We start from the raw sequence: 16214 nt of genomic DNA, 5'->3' as shown, positions 1-16214 counted from the left end.
ACATGCTTTCAAACTGCTAGATTGACAGAACCTGGGACAAGTTATGGGAACTCACTCCGTTCCGTGGTGCTAGGGATTCAAACTGCCGAACTGCAGATCTTTCTGATCGAAAAGCTCAGCATCTTAGCCACTGAGCCATCGTGTCCTTTATCCTAACACTAGTAAGACAGAATTAATTTTTTGCATTTTCAGAAGTCTTTTCCATGTAATCCTTTATATACAATGGCGTAACTATAGAAAACTAGTCAGCAGTACCAAATTGCTAGGACTATAACTTCAGCTGGCAGACTTTTTTTTTTTATTTGTTGACTAGATCATTAAAGGCAGAACTGTTTGTTTAATTGGGGAAAGCACCAGTCTCCTAAAATATGCTAGTGTTTTGTTATCCTCTATATTCTATTAAACTGGAAAACCCTAAGGCAGATCAGATGTTCTGTTTCAAGCCATCCTCCCTACAATTAACTCTGAACATGTTCAGAAAGCCGATTTTTTTTCCAAATTATAATATGTACCATTTAGCTTGATATTCTTAATTATTTTTATCTGGAATACTATGTGTGATTGTTGCCTTCCTGCTGTCTTCTTTATGTAGAGAATTTTGGCTTCATTTATTTAAAAATGGAATTTCTGAGTAAAAGTTTCCCAGGCACCAGACTACACATTCATTGTGTCTCTAGGAGATTCACAAGATTTTGCTAAATTCTGTATTTTTAGATTTGGGGAAGGAGGATAGAAAGTACCTTCCTTTATTTTTATTAGAGCTAAGGTAAAAACCAACATGGAAGTGTAAGAATTCTCCATTTGGACAGATTGGAATTACTTTATGTAATTACATTTTACTGGCAATTTTAGCAACACTAGGAAAAGGAATCAGCCAAATTATTAACCTGCTACAACTTATGCCCGAGGAGATAGACAGACAGACAGACAGATAGATAAATAGATAGGTGAAACAGCTCTTTATTGTAGCAACTACATTTTTGTCACCAAATTAGATGTCAATCAAGAAACCTCACCCTTCTGCGTAATCTGTCTCGTTCTTCACGGATAGCATTCATGGTGGCCTTAGTTCTGTTTAATTCTTCTTCCTTGCTGCACAGCATAGCCGTTAAGCTTTCATTCTCTTCCCTTAAACCTGCCAGTTCCTTCTCCCATTGGGACCTTTCTTCAGCCAAATTTGGGTACAAATCTCGCCCAAGCACACCTTCAATCTCCTCAACTGTCTGAAAAACATAATAAATTAAAATTTAGATGAGCATATCATGAGGAATCTCTGAATATACACATTCATATTAGTTCGCTACTGTTTAGTAGATAATTTTTGTTTAAACACATTTTTGATCATTTATACTACCATTTTAGTCCTTTGTCAATAGATGAATTCAAACATAAGAGGAAAAATTTATTAAAAACATACTGTTGCTACTATTCCACATCCTTGCCCCAATTTGTCTAGATCCATTTGAATTAGTCTTTTATGAAAATCACTGTTTTTACTCTTATAGCTTTTAGGTCTATAGGGACAACTGAAAGAAAAGGGGTGAGTATGTATGTGTGTGTGTGTGTGCATATGTGCGTTTGTGTATATACACACACACACACTCTGTATACACAGCACACACACAGAGTATATCTGTTATTATGGCTATATCTATATGCAGCCAGAATAAAAAAACCAAAGTAAAACAAAACAAAAAAGAAGTCTTTTCTAAACCAGAGTTCCTTAAACTTCTTGTTTTTATAAGCATGTCATCTTACACAGAAAAAATATACAATATAAAACATACTCAATGCAAAAAAAAAAAAAGAATAGCAATGCCACAATGTAAAGAAAAGGAATGAATAAATTGGTAACATTAAATTGCTGTTTAGGGTATCCAAAACAGCTTAGTCTTCAAGAGCTTTCAAAAGACCAGCGAAGACGGAACCAGCCAGATCTCTTCAGGGAGGCTGTTTCAGAATGTTGGCATTGTAAAAAAAACAACAACACACTTCCTTGCCTCAGCCCCTCTCACACTTTCTCAAAATGTGGGATCTGCAGCAGTTTCTCCTTGGAAAAAAACGTTGGTTTGAATGAAACTGTAGAAGGCAGTTCACTATAGGTAAGCAGCTATCAAACTAGGAAGAGTTTTATAGGACAGTGGTGGCTAACATTTTGGGCTCCTGTGCCAAAAATTGTGTGCATGCTTGAGCACGTGTGCTCGTGTGCCAGCACCCAGAAGGGAATGCGTGTGCTCCCCCACGCCCCCTGCGCACGCACTTGCATTTTTGGCCTCCCAGAGGCTTGAGGAAGGCCTTTGCAGGCCGATAAATGGGCCTGTTTCATCACTTCCAATCTTTCCGGAAATATAGGAAGTGATGAAATGGGCCTATTTTTTGGCCTGCAAAGGCCTTCAAGCCTCTGGGAGGCCAAAAATGGCCTCAAAAGGGGTGAAAATTAGCTGTGAGATGCGTGTATGTGCAGTGAGGTAAGTTTGCCTGCGGCTTGTGTGCCAGCACAAATGGTTCTGCATGCCACCTGTGGCATGTGTGCCATAGGTTTGCCATCATGGGAATAGAAACACTTACATTGGACTTGGAAATCATCTGGCAATCAAGGAAGGCTGTGCAAAAACAGTGTTGTTTGCTCCCAACACAGAGACCAAAATTCTCAATCTCTTCTCCCCCACAAACATTTTTGTGGATATTTATTTAATTAATTAACTCAGAAATGGACAAAAACTTGCAAAGGAAACAAATCCAAAATATATGCAGATATCTCTCCCCCCACCCCCCAAAGATAGCTGAACATACATTTTCTTGGTTTTCTTGGAAGAATATGTTAAAGCATTTCCCTCAGATATATATCTCTTTACTAAGCCAATATGAACAGTAAAAGCCAACAACTGGTTGAAAAACTAAAAATAACTTTAAAAATTCTGAAGAGTAAGATAAAGGAGACCATGCAAATCAGTAGGTATTTCTTTAGAGCTAATTTCTCAAGAAATTATGAGTATTTCTATGAAATTGTTGATATAGATTATTTACAACTATGTTTGCAAGACAATACTTGTTACAACTTATAGGACTTAATAGTTATTTACAGTATTAGATTCATAACAGCAGCTGGAATTCACATGCTGATGTTGTAAATGCTACATATTTTATACTGTCATGTACAATGTCATGTATTAAGAGCCTCAGTGGCACAATGGTTAGAGTGCTGTACTGCAGGCCACATCTGCCTGAAATTTCGCAGTTCGAACCCCACCAGGCTCAAGGTTGACTCAGTTTTCCATCCTTCCAAAGTAGGTAAAATGAGGAGCCAGTTTGTTGGAGGCAATATGCTGACTCTGTAAAACCACTTACAGAAGGCTGTAAAGCACTATAAAGTGGTACATAAGTCTAAGTGCTATTGCTATTGTTATTCACTTCTTTGAAATAACAGTGATTTACCTGAAAACAACTCAAATTTGCTTAAAATTTGTAATTGTGATACTCTCAACTCCTTTCTATTTAATTTTTGTAACTTTCTTGGGCTGCACTTGCCTCCAAATATATTCAGCTATGTTTAAGACTCAGTCAAGAGGAAATTGTACTTTTTAAAGATAAAAAGGGCCTATTTCATTCACATCTTGTTATGCTAATGTAAGCAATACTAAACCATTGACATTTGTAGAACATATTTGCTCAGTAGGCAATAAAGTACATGAAACATTCTAATTAAGCTCTAAAATGGGTAGCAAAGTGCATTCCACTTAATCAGTCGATATATTAAGTGGACTTACTGCTGCTGTCATTAATTAAGAAAAAAATGTTACTGTTAACTGAATGAACTACCACTTACTAATGCAAACACTACAGGTTCCTTATCTGGTATAGACACAGTCTAAAAGATGTTCTGTATAATCATTAAAATAGCAGTAACTTATGGCAGTTTCAATTTGAATAAATTTGATGTATTTTACTGACTATTTTGTCTGCTATGCAATAAGCTGACCCAAAGGGCTTGGGAATAGCCAATTGCAACTTCAATCTGGAATCCAGGGCACTCTCCTGAATTTCCCATTCTTTTCATCTCTTTCCAGGAATAAAACCAAGATACAGCTGCTCATTTCAGCTCTCTTAAGAAGCTGCATGCATGTAGCCAGACAGCTCATCAATGTCTGGGACAGCAGCACAGAAAATGTTGGAGACCTGTTCATTTTTGCAAAAGCAAAGTTTTAAAAGAAATTTACTATTTTGTCACCAATCAATTGACAGCTGGCTTCATTTGACAAGAGTTTTTACTATGAAAACTTTGACATTCTGAAGAGCACTAAATCTGCTGTCTCTGAGCAGATAATTAGGCCTGGAGCAGTTAAGTAATAAAGCAGCGCCATGTAAATCTCCCCCCCCCCACAATTGAACTGGAATGGGAAAGCCATCAGTATGAGATGACAGGAGCATTTTCCTTGGTCCTCTGTAAAGATAGGCAGAACTTGCAATCTGTCCTCTCCCTTTATACTTTTGTCAGATATGGTGTGTGGCTGTTGTTGAGGTAATTCCCCATTAGGAGAATGAGTGCACACAGGGAGACGTAGTGAGAGTGGTGAAGAATAACACACAACCAGCACACAAATACACTGTATAGTAAAATGTAGGTTTTTACTTCCAGTAAATGGTTAAGCAAAGTCCAAACACAGTCCAAGTCATACACAGTTAAATCAGTCAGTTTTCAGTCCAGGGATAATCCAACTCAAAGTCCAGTATCAGAAACAGTTCAGTAACAGACTTCCATCAAATCCAAGAACTATGATCAGCAACAGTCAATAGGGAAAAATTCAGGAACCAAAAACAGCAACACTATCAACAACAGGACAGAACAACCCAGGTTTCCGGCTCTATCTTATGGCCGTTTGAGGAACCACACCCAATTACAATTTTAGCATTCCCTTAAAGCGACAGTATTAAAATGTCTATCCTAGTTTATATATTTTCCAGCCCAACTGTTAGGTGACTTACATTCCTAACAGCTGTGCATGTGTTCTTTAGTCTGATTTCAAAGCTACAGTTAGTATCATTAAATTCTTAGTATGTCTGCAAAATGGCAGGAACATTGATTAATAACTAATTAACTGTTTGTAGGAAGACATGTTTCTGTATTATCGTAATGGTGTACTCATTTTTAAAATTTCTCTAAATATTTTTTAAATGTTTGACCAAAGCAAACCTTCTTCTCTTGTATTTTTTTAAATGTATCATTATAATTCTAATTGCTATTACTATCCACAACTTCTCATTTCTAACCTGGTATTTTATATGACAGCACAGATTTAAAGGTGACCTATACAGATTACCTTTAAATCAAAATTCAGGAGCCTCCCCTCAGCTTTTCAGATTCTGGATGCATGAATGAACTTCATTTCTGAAGTATGAAAACAAATAAAAACAAAATCCTTTTGGAATAAATAAACAATTTTTACACAATAGCATTTACCTCTTTGAACAAGAAATACAGCACATAGAAAAATAAGGTGCATATCAGGCCATGATATGCGACAGAAACAGCTCTGGGGGCTCTTTTTAATGATCTCTAATGGGAGTGAGACTGGGGTATTGATCTGTTCTTGCTCTACTTGACTTTATAACACTGACCGTGATATCCATCTGAAATGGCTCTAGGGGTTGGGATGGGGGAACACTGCATTGTGCTGGTTCACTTCCTGTCTCTGGGACCATTCTCAGTTGATGTTGTTGGGGCAAGAGGTCTGAACCCTTGCTTTGTGGGTTCCATCAAGGTCAGTACTTTCTCTGTTCCTGTTTAACATCTACATGAAACCACTGGGGGAGATCATCCTTTACCTTGGGATAAGATATTATCAATATACTGATTATGTTTGGCCATGCATCTCTGTCCATGGTGAGTTAACCAATGGTACAACCACCCTCTCTTGGTGCCTGAAGGGTGTTGAGGTCTGGATGAGGAGTAACAGACTAAAACAGAATCCTGGCAAGACGAAGTGGTTATGGGCTAGGCCTCTTTGGCTCTCAGAGAATGACCATCTTTGGTCATGGGTGAGGTTGCACTACCCCAGACCAAATCAATGCATAATGATAAACAAGACTCCCCATCATGTTGCTTTTCTAAAAGACACTAAAACATGGCTTTGTCAGCAGGCATGGGACCATGAATGGAGATGAAGCCAATTAGTGACTAAATAGAATAGAATAGAATAGAATAGAATAGAATACTTTATTGGCCAAGTGTGATTGGACACACAAGGAATTTGTCTTGGTGTAAATACTCTCAGTATACATAAAGAAAAGGTACATTCATTAAGAATCAAGAATCATAACGTACAACACTTAATGATAGTCATAGGGTACAATCAACAATCAAATCATACTAGGAAACAGTCAATATAAATCATAAGGATACAAGCAACAAAGTTATAGTCCTACAATCACAAGTGGGAGGGGATGGGTGATAAGGAGCGGTGAGAAGATTAACAGTAATAGTAGTGTACACTTTATAAATAGTTGAACAGTATTGAGGGAATTATTTGTTTAGCAGAGCGATAGCTTCCAGGAAAAAACTGTTCTTGTGTCTAGTTCTGGTGTGCAGTGCTCTATAGCGTCGTTTTGAGGGAAGGAGTTGAAACAGTTTATGTCCGGGATGTGAGGGGTCTGTAAATATTTTCACAGCCCTCTTTTAGACTCGTGCAGTATACAGGCCCTCAATTGAAGGCAGGTGGGTAGTAATTGTTTTTTCTGCAGTCCTAATTATCCTCTGAAGTCTGTGTCTGTCCTGTTGGGTTGCAGAACCAAACCAGACAGTTATAGAGATGCAGATGATAGACTCAATAATTCCTCTGTAGAACTGTATCAACAGCTCCTTGGGCAGTTTGAGCTTTCTGAGTTGGCACAGAAAGAACATTCTTTGTTGTGCTTTTTTGATGATGTTTTTGATGTTAGGTATCCATTTTAGGTCATGTGATATAGTAGAACCTAGAAATTGGAAGGTCTCTACTGTTGATACTGTGTTGTCTAGTATTGTAAGAGGTGGTAGTATAGGAGGGTTTCTTCTAAAGTCTACCACCATTTCTATGGTTTTGAGTGTGTTCAGTTCCAGTTTGTTCCGGTTTCACCACGAGGCAAGTTGTATAACCTCCTGTCTGTATGCAGATTCATCATTGTCTCAAATGTGACCAATCACTGTTGTGTCATCAGCAAACTTCAGTATTTTAACAGATGGATCGTTTGAGATGTAGTCATTGGTATATAGGGAGAAGAGAAGTGGAAATAGCACACCGCCTTGGGGGGGGGGCTGTGCTGACTGTACAGGTATCGGATGTGATTCCGCCTAGCTTCGTTGTTGCTATGAGTGGCATATTGTGTTGTGTGTGTGTGTGTGTGTGTGTGTGTGTGTGTGTGTGAAGGTTATAGGTTTTATCTGGTAGGTTTTTAAATGTTATAAGTTACCTGGAGTCGCCTATGTGTGCAATGGGCAGCCACAGAAATGTGTTAAATAAATAAATAAATAATAAATAAATAATAAATAAATAATAAATAAATAATAAATAAATAAATAAATAAATAAATAAATAAATAAATAAATAAATAAATAAATGCTTCTTTATCAAATCAATGATGGTACATGCGGACCAATTACATTGCATTCTATAAACAGTTAGGATTAACATTAATGTTACCACACCTTAATGGCTAAGTCACAATGTTCACTGGCAGTCGTGAGCTGTTCAATATGCCTGTCGACATCTGCCACAGACAAGTTACAGCTGCTCTTCTTTCTCCCACAGACAACATTCTCCAGTCCTGTCAGCACTCTCTGCAATTCAGAGTTCAAGTCACTACAGGTATCTGAAATAAAACAGAAGGCGTCAGATTAGCATTGCAGAAGAGACTACCTCTTCATCTTTCTAATGGGATTATGGAAGAAGGATGTTGACCAACAGATGCAAAATTTTCCTTGAAAATACTAACATCCTAATCTTGCAACCTACCAATGATCAACTAAGCTAAAAAAAAAAAAGGCTCAAATACAATCTTCTTTAAGTCCTCCTTAAAGCTCCAATTGCTTAATTTCTGTGTAATGGAAATCAATGTAGGTTTTTTTTCCAGAACAATACAAATGGAGGTTGGTTGCCATTATCTTTTGGCTTTTTTTTTTTTTAGTCTCAGCTCTGGGATTTCCTGATAATCTTCTATCCAAGTATTGGATCAGATCTGGCTTTATTTAGATTTTTTGAGACCAGCCAATCAGCCTAAAAGTTGGGAGTCTGATTTTCAACAACGCGAGAAAACCATTAACTTAGGGACCTCAATGATAAGGTCACTTTGCCAAAAATGTGAAACATGTACACAATATCACTAAAGCCAACAAATAAGGCAAACCAGAAATCTTCAGTGTTATGTAATTATATTCTTCTAAGCAACCTTTAGCATGGCTCACTTATGTTTTACAACACCTTATAAGTTGTATCTATAATACCAGAGCACTATATCCTCATTACAATTTGTTCAAGAAAGTGAGATGATCTCTGTTTCTGCTTGCACTGTATCCCTGATTACGTTTATTAAATTGAATGGTCAGAAGATGAATTGGTATAGTCCACCCACATAATGGTGGTGGTGAGGAATAAACTTAATGGCATTCAACAATATACTTATCTTTTATAGGTGACATTAACAAAGTGAGAGGCAAGCAATATATTATATATATATATTCCTACTGAATTTACTGGGTAATTCTATTGAAAAGTAACCTGAGTCTGGAAGAGAATAAAAATGTAAATGATTATTGCCTAATCTGGAAATTGAAATTAATTTTTTTATTTTCATATTTATGAACTAAACAGGAAAAGCTTCTTGAGTGAAGAGCCTAGTTATATAGGAAACTATTGCTAGGTATTGATAAATATTAATGAGTTTTTCTAAAAGTTTTTACTTTCAATGAATTTATAAAAAAGATGTTCATATTGTAAAATATTCAAACTTGTAACTTAATAGTTTTTCATTAAAGTAGTTCAAATTCCTCAATCTCAATATGTACATATTGCTATATTTTCTATCAGTGTAGGCTACTCCAATGAGCAAACTAAGCATTACAAAAATGTTCTCAAAACATGAAAGATGGACTGTTTGTAAAAATTAAATAAAAATCAATTTTAAAAATGTTCCCAAAACATAAATTTTGTTAACACAGATAATACTTAATATATTCTGATATGAAATAATTCCACTGGCAGAATCACAGTATGCAGTATTTGATGCTCTCTTGAGCTTGGTTGTTTGTTTGTTTCACTACTTGACTAGGTAACATCATCAGTACTAATGAATGTGGGATTTGTTTCCTGTTTTTGTACAATAGCATGTCCTGCTGTATGTTACAGTATATAGTATACAAAATAAATACAGCCACCATGTAGGACAGACAGGCAGAAGATTAACATAGAATATCCATGAATACTAACCAAAAATCAGAAGACATAATGAAAACTCCTTAATCTCATAAGACATAGACAAACTCAACCATAGTTTCAATGGAAAACTCTGAATATCACAGAACAAGCTAAATACAAAAATATTAGGGAATTCCTGGAAGGTTCTCATTCAGACAAATCAGCCCAGGGATGGGTTTCTACCAGTTCTGTCCAACTCTGTAGAACCGGTAGCTCTGAAGAGCAGCAGATATAGAACCGGTTCTATGTCTGCTGATGTTTTTGCCCACCCACCCACCTGGGTTCTTACCTGATCTTTATTTCCTGATTTTTCAACTTCAGCTGCCAAACAAGGCACAGCTGCCCTTAAAAAAGCAGGAAAAGAGGGCTGTTTCAAAGGCTGCTTCTCTGCATGCAGCGTGCTGATGACGATTTACAGGCGCTCACAGCATGCAGGGAAGCACATCATAAATCACTGAACCTCGTAAATCCTGAACTGGTAGTTAACCCTGTCTTATCCCACCCCTGAATCAGCCGCTAACAGAAATGTACACACCATTCAAAAGAGACAATAAAAAGCTAAGAAGGAAACAAAAAGATCAGAACATATCCACCCCAGCAACCAACACCCACATAAGCAGGGATAAACACTAAACAAAAAAATCAAGAGAAAACAATATCCTAATTAGAGAACTATGAAGGAGGAAACATTGGAATGGCAAGCAACAGGGAGGAAACCCCACATTCACTAGTACTGATGATATTACCTAACTAGATAACGAAGAAACTGCAAACAACCAGGCTTAAGAGTACTAAGGACTGCAAAGTTCAACTCTGAACTATGTATCTTTCTTCTATTGGAGAGAATATAGATATTATATGGTAATTATACAAACATAATGCAAAAGAAGAGAAATATACGGCTATAAAATTAATGCTTAAATAAATTTAATATATATTTAATATGCATTTAATATACAATTACAATTTGTTGATTTCAAAGAGATCAAGGGTAGGAAAACATTCTCAACACAAACACTGAGATCTGAACTATGGTCATTGCATTTTCTCTACCTGCAAGTTAAACAGAATTCTATCACTGAACTGAGCTCCACGGAGAAAAGAATTTACAGTAGTGGAAAGGGAGGACAAAAAGAAGCAAGAGTCCTAACTTTATCTGCCCATCTTTTCTGAGATATTTTGTTGTGAAACTCCACTGACGTACTAAATAAGAATGATGAAGCTGAAATACATTACATATCAAAGATTCTGACGTTTATATTGGGATAAATGATTGCTTTTTCTAAGGGCTAATTTATAAAAATTTTCCCATAACAGTGTTTTACATGACAGGATGTGACATTTGTACTTGGCTTATTGTACAAATCAGCCCACTTGCATGAAATATTTCCACATAGATGTTACAATTCTTTAAGAGTTGATATTTCAAGCAACTAGAAAGACTGAAATGATAAGCACAATAAGCAACCTATTCAGTAAGAGGTGATTACTGTAGGAATTCATTCCAACAGTATTGGGAGGAAAGAAATCTATATGTCATATGTCATATGTGAATGATAATTTACGCAACAATTTACTGTTTGATATGCATGAAGAAAATATATTTCTTTTATTTGCCAATACAGAGTAATTAATTTATAAAGATGTCCTAAGAAAACACAAGAGAAGAATTAACATTTACTCCTTTTAAACTCCTTTAAAATACAAAGTGCATATAGCTGTTTTCAATAAAAGGATGAGCACACAATAGAAACAGGCAAAATACAGACCTTGCATAACCTCTGAGAATCCCTGGAGATAAGCCTTAAAATTGGTTTTAAAGGCCACAAAGAAAATCAATGTCAATGTGGATTGACCATCTCAGGGATATACTTATGAACTCTGTTTGCAAAAGATAAACTACAATAAAATAAAAGCTTTAATATACCTATGAGAAAGCTATTGTTTACAATTAAAATAATGGTTTTCATTAACTACATGTTTGTTTTATAATTAAGCATGTTTCAGACAAAGATGCAGCAATGAAATTGCTGAATTGATGCAATTATTTTCCAATCATATAGAATAATTGTAGTTTAAGGGTTACCAAGAACTCAGAGTTATTCTTCCCATATTTCAAACCACCAAAATAATCTGTATACATTTTGTCATACTTTACTAAACAGTGCCTTCCTCATTCTTACATTTTACATTGTGGCCTTCAGGCAATTTTCCTCCAGGAAAATAAGACTAAAAGCAAAAGTGGTCTACATCTTGAAGAGAAAGCAGATTACATAGGATCAGGGGTGGGTTTCTACCGGTTCTGTCCACCTCTGTAGCAGCAGACATAGAACCGGTTCTATGTCTGCTGATGTTTTTGCCCACCCGCCCTCTTACCTGATCTTTATTTCCTGATTTCTCAACTTCAGCTGCCGAATGAGGCACAGCTGCAGTTAAAAAAGCAGGAAAAGAGGGCTGTTTCAAAGGCTGCGTCTCTGCACACAGCATGCTGGTGACGATTTACAGGCGCGCGGCTCACAGTGTGCAGGGAAGCTCGTACATCCCGAACCAGTAGTTAACCCTGTTGTATCCCACCCCTGCATAGGATGTACAATATACGCCCAATTAGGGTTTTTTTTAGTCCTTAATGTTTTTTTTTTTTGCCTATAGCAACACAGAAGCATATTTGCTTTACAAAAATTTCAACAAAAAAGTGAAGTTATAAGAAAAGTAGAACAAAAAAGGCATACAAATGAAAACAAATATACTATTTGCTTTCTAACTGGTATAGGCTCAACATTAAGATATACTAGATTCAAAGGGAAACAGATATCACATGTAGAGTAGTCTGGCAGCTTCTTAAAAGAACAACTTTTTCCATGTTCATGCTACTGCCTAATACAGTATTTGTTTCCTGTTCAAAATTGAACTTAGCAAATTTTCCCAAACAGAATTATCTAAAATAATATCTTTATGTATCTAAAACAAAAACATCTACAAAACTGCCCTAGGCAACTTTTCCATTAAATATGCATCTCCAAATTTGCTAGGCCATATATAGCTGTATATTAATCAATCAGTATTAATTATGCACACTATCAACAAATGATACCCACATAAATTTTGCTTTTGTTTTAAGATCTTACAGTAATTGCACCTCTATTATTTTCCATGATAAGCATTCTTGCTTTATGATGGTACATCAAAAAAATATGCAACAGTCACCCAACAGCCAATCAACAGTTACCCCTTTACTCTATTTTGTGGTTTTATTTTGCTCTGAAAGAATTATAGAAATACAGGGATTTTTATAATATAGGGATTAAAAAACAAAGAATTAAACTTTCAGTATACATACATACGTGATTTTAGAAAACATTTCAAATATTTTAAATATTCACATTCAGTATTTCTATCCAGAATGACTCTTATACAAAAGATATTTGGAAAATAACTATTTATAGTTTGTAAATGGTGAGTAGATTTGAATAAAATTATCTTCAATCACAGTGTTTTAATGTTCCTTTATATGCTGATATTTTTTGCCACAGCAATTTTTCTACATTTTGTAGATCCAATGAAACATATACTTTTCAAATATTTTTCAATAGCTAGCACAATAGTAATTTAATCATCTTCTTAGCTGCACCAATTTATATGTCATAAGAAACACAGATTTCCACTGAAGAAAATTTGAGAGATACACTACACAACATATTCTTATCAATAAATTATTGGTAGGTTTAGAAGACATCAAAATGACTGCAGTAGCTATTAGAATTGAAAATGTGCTATCTCTCTGAAGTAAACATGAGAATCCAGAATTTTTAAAATGTGGCTTAATATACTGACTCTTTCTGTCACAAGTTATTTCTACACAGCACATTGGCTATAGGCCCAGGCAATGGAACCATAAAACCTGCTGGAGCTTGACAAAAACCATTACTACTAGAATCATTCTGACACAAACAAATGTCCCTAACACTTCCCAGCTCAGCCAAATGTTATTTGAAACCTGCCATCTGTATAAAAATTACACAGCTTTCAGAAAGCAACAAGTCTTGGAAGAACACAGCTTTTCATTTCCTTTGTTATTTGATCTAATAGTACTAGCAATCTATGAATTTACAAAGTTAATTGCATAAGAAGAAAAGTCAAATATTCAAAACCTAATAATTTAATGTAATATTGAAGAAAATGCTGTATTTAAATTAATATATTTCAGAATGTTTAAAAAAAGAAAATGATTTACTTCAGCACTTTGCAAACATTTTAAAAAAGGATTACCTCAAATGTCATTTCTGATTTTTTTATTGCAACTAAATCCTCAAGTACAAACTTGTTGCTGAAATTAATATTCTGTATCTATTTCTGGGTACTTATGTTTAATGTGTATTTTAAAAACTTGTATTATTAAAAAATAATGTTTGATATTTTTACTTTCCTTTCAATGTCTGTGGATGTCACTTTTTCTTTCAAAGAGGCTAGAAAAAAATTGGATTACAGTTGTTTACCTCTCATTTTAAAAGGTTTGCTTTTTATATTATAATATTTGTATTTATTGAAATAGGGCACTATATACTTTATTAAAACTAATCCATTTTTAAAACTATAAATATATTCAAAATACCAATGTCAGCTGTGACCATAGTTGACTGGTTTTCTGGAAGGGAAGCAGAGGTCTGATCTTGGTCCATGCTATGTGAATCATCATTGACCTCATGTTGACTCTGACTAAGTTCTGATCGCAATTCAGAATATTCATCTTCTTCTCTGAGGAATGAAACATAAAATATTCAGAATAATTAAATGTAGTTTAATAATTTTAAATGATCGAAAATACTTTTATAGATATTCTACATTACATTCAATAATATCTAAGATGTTTATAAGATCTAAGACATTAATACAATGGTCAATGAAGGGAACATAAAGCTTACAAAATTAATCACAGAAGGTATTAAAAATAAAGCTATAGTACATTCAGTGCTATGTACTGTTGATTCAGTTATTTAAATTCTGCTTTCAATTGTTATTTTATTCGTATACCATTTACAAACCTCCAGGTTTTCAGAATAGCACAAAAATGGGGAGAAATATATAGCTTATGCAATTCCACTTCATGGCTGAATGGAATTTTAACCCAGTTCTATCTATTCTACTCTCAGGGAATTCTCACAGTTTTCTTACATTATTGCTTTGCTAGTGTGTGCGTGTTTTACTTTTAAGAAATGCACTATTTCACAACATTAATTGGCAGTATATAAATGAACAGAAAATATACCAAGTTGGAAAAATCAATCTTTCATAGAAGGCTATAGCTAGGAATAACTTTCAGTAGCATATCTCTTCAGGCATGCTAAAATTAATACAGGTAATAGTCCTTGACTTATGACCACAATTGAGCCCAAAATTTATGTTGCTAAGTAAAATATTTGTAAGTGGGTTTTGCCCCATTTTATGACTTTTCTTGCCACAGTTGTTAAGTGAATCATTGCAGTTGTTAAGTTAGTAAGCCCAGTTAGGTGAATCTGGCTTTCCCATTGCTTTTGCTTGTCAGAATGTTGTAAAAAACATGACCCTGGTATACAGCAACTGTCATAAATTTGACAGTTGCCAGTCAGTTGTCAGTTGTATCTGAATTTTGATCACAACAGTGGGAATGCTGCAATGGTTGTAAGTGTGAAAAATAGTCACAAATCACTTTTTTCAGTGCCGTTGTAACACTAAATTAACTGTTGTAAGTCTAGGACTTCCAGTACTTTAAAGAACTGCAAAAGTAATTATTTTATACCTTATAAGGAAATTTATACTGTTGTATTGTATTTATAAATATTACAAATATTATTTACAAATATTTCACTAATACATTCCAATATAAATAGATTGTATTGTGCTTTTCCTTTCTAAGAAAATATTTAAGTATTCAACTATAATTTAAGGCAGTAATGGAAGACTTTGGAAGCCCACATAATTCTTTCAAAGATGCCTAGATTTAATTGGTGGAGGACTTTCCTTTAGGAGGATAACAATTAGTTGTGATCAAATACTGTTTATGATAAAAGGAAAACATAAAATTCTTACTTGCTCTTCATGTATGCGTATAACTATTCAAACTATCAAAACTAAATTCAAATGAGAAGTATTATTTAATAGCAGAACCAAGAAATATTCCAAACATGCCAGAGGTTTGTTTAAAGTTGAGATCAAAGCTATATATCTATTAAAGAAGAGAACTAAATTCTATTATAGCACAGTAACTGGCATACAAATTAAAATACATGATAATGAAATATTGTTTAATGCTCTTTGAATATGTTAATTACTGGGAACAATACACTCCAACAAAAATTAGCCTTAAGCAAAAAAAAAATTATCATGATGTTGAAGACATGTCTTTTTTGGTTAGAAGGATAATTTGTTTGCTTGCTTAGTCAATTCTCTGCAATTATGAGCTTTTCACCATATTAAAACTGAACACACAAGATGCAATGAATCTCAAATTTATTCTATTTAGCCAAATTGAGTTAAATTCAAACTAGGAGGTTATGTTAGATTTTTTCTTGTGAAAACAAACATTGCATACTTGTTATAGCTGAACACAGTACAGCCAATCCCTTACACCTGTAATTCCCTTCATTTAAAGGAAAGACTGATCAGTCTTCTTTAATTTTCATTTTGTAAAATCTATTTAAGGAATATCTTTTTCAAAATCAATTTAGTTTTGAAAGAAATTTGTCTAATTTAACATATTTCAATTTAATATGTTCCCTTTCCTTATAATACATGCAG

The 16214-nt window shown here is 34.7% G+C and overlaps 1 protein-coding gene across 2 annotated transcripts in view; it reads right to left on the bottom strand.

Annotated features, from left to right (window-relative positions):
- The window catches only part of MCC (MCC regulator of Wnt signaling pathway), a 199994-nt gene that overhangs the window by 30007 nt on the left and 153773 nt on the right, over nt 1-16214 (bottom strand). For both annotated transcript variants that reach the window (XM_026673292.2, XM_026673301.2), the window contains 3 exons: nt 14053-14195; nt 7679-7842; nt 1017-1223 (listed from right to left, as the gene is read on the bottom strand). In XM_026673292.2, the coding sequence (XP_026529077.1) occupies nt 1017-1223; nt 7679-7842; nt 14053-14195 (514 nt within the window). The remainder of the gene's footprint in view (nt 1-1016; nt 1224-7678; nt 7843-14052; nt 14196-16214) is intronic.

The sequence above is a fragment of the Notechis scutatus genome, chromosome 2 (assembly GCF_049901735.1).
Source record: "Notechis scutatus isolate UNSWTSFEM ecotype Mainland chromosome 2, rNotScu1.2, whole genome shotgun sequence".
Taxonomy (NCBI): domain Eukaryota; kingdom Metazoa; phylum Chordata; class Lepidosauria; order Squamata; family Elapidae; genus Notechis; species Notechis scutatus.
The sequence above is the reverse complement of the archived record's forward strand: the minus strand, read 5'-3'. Positions and strand labels throughout refer to the sequence as shown.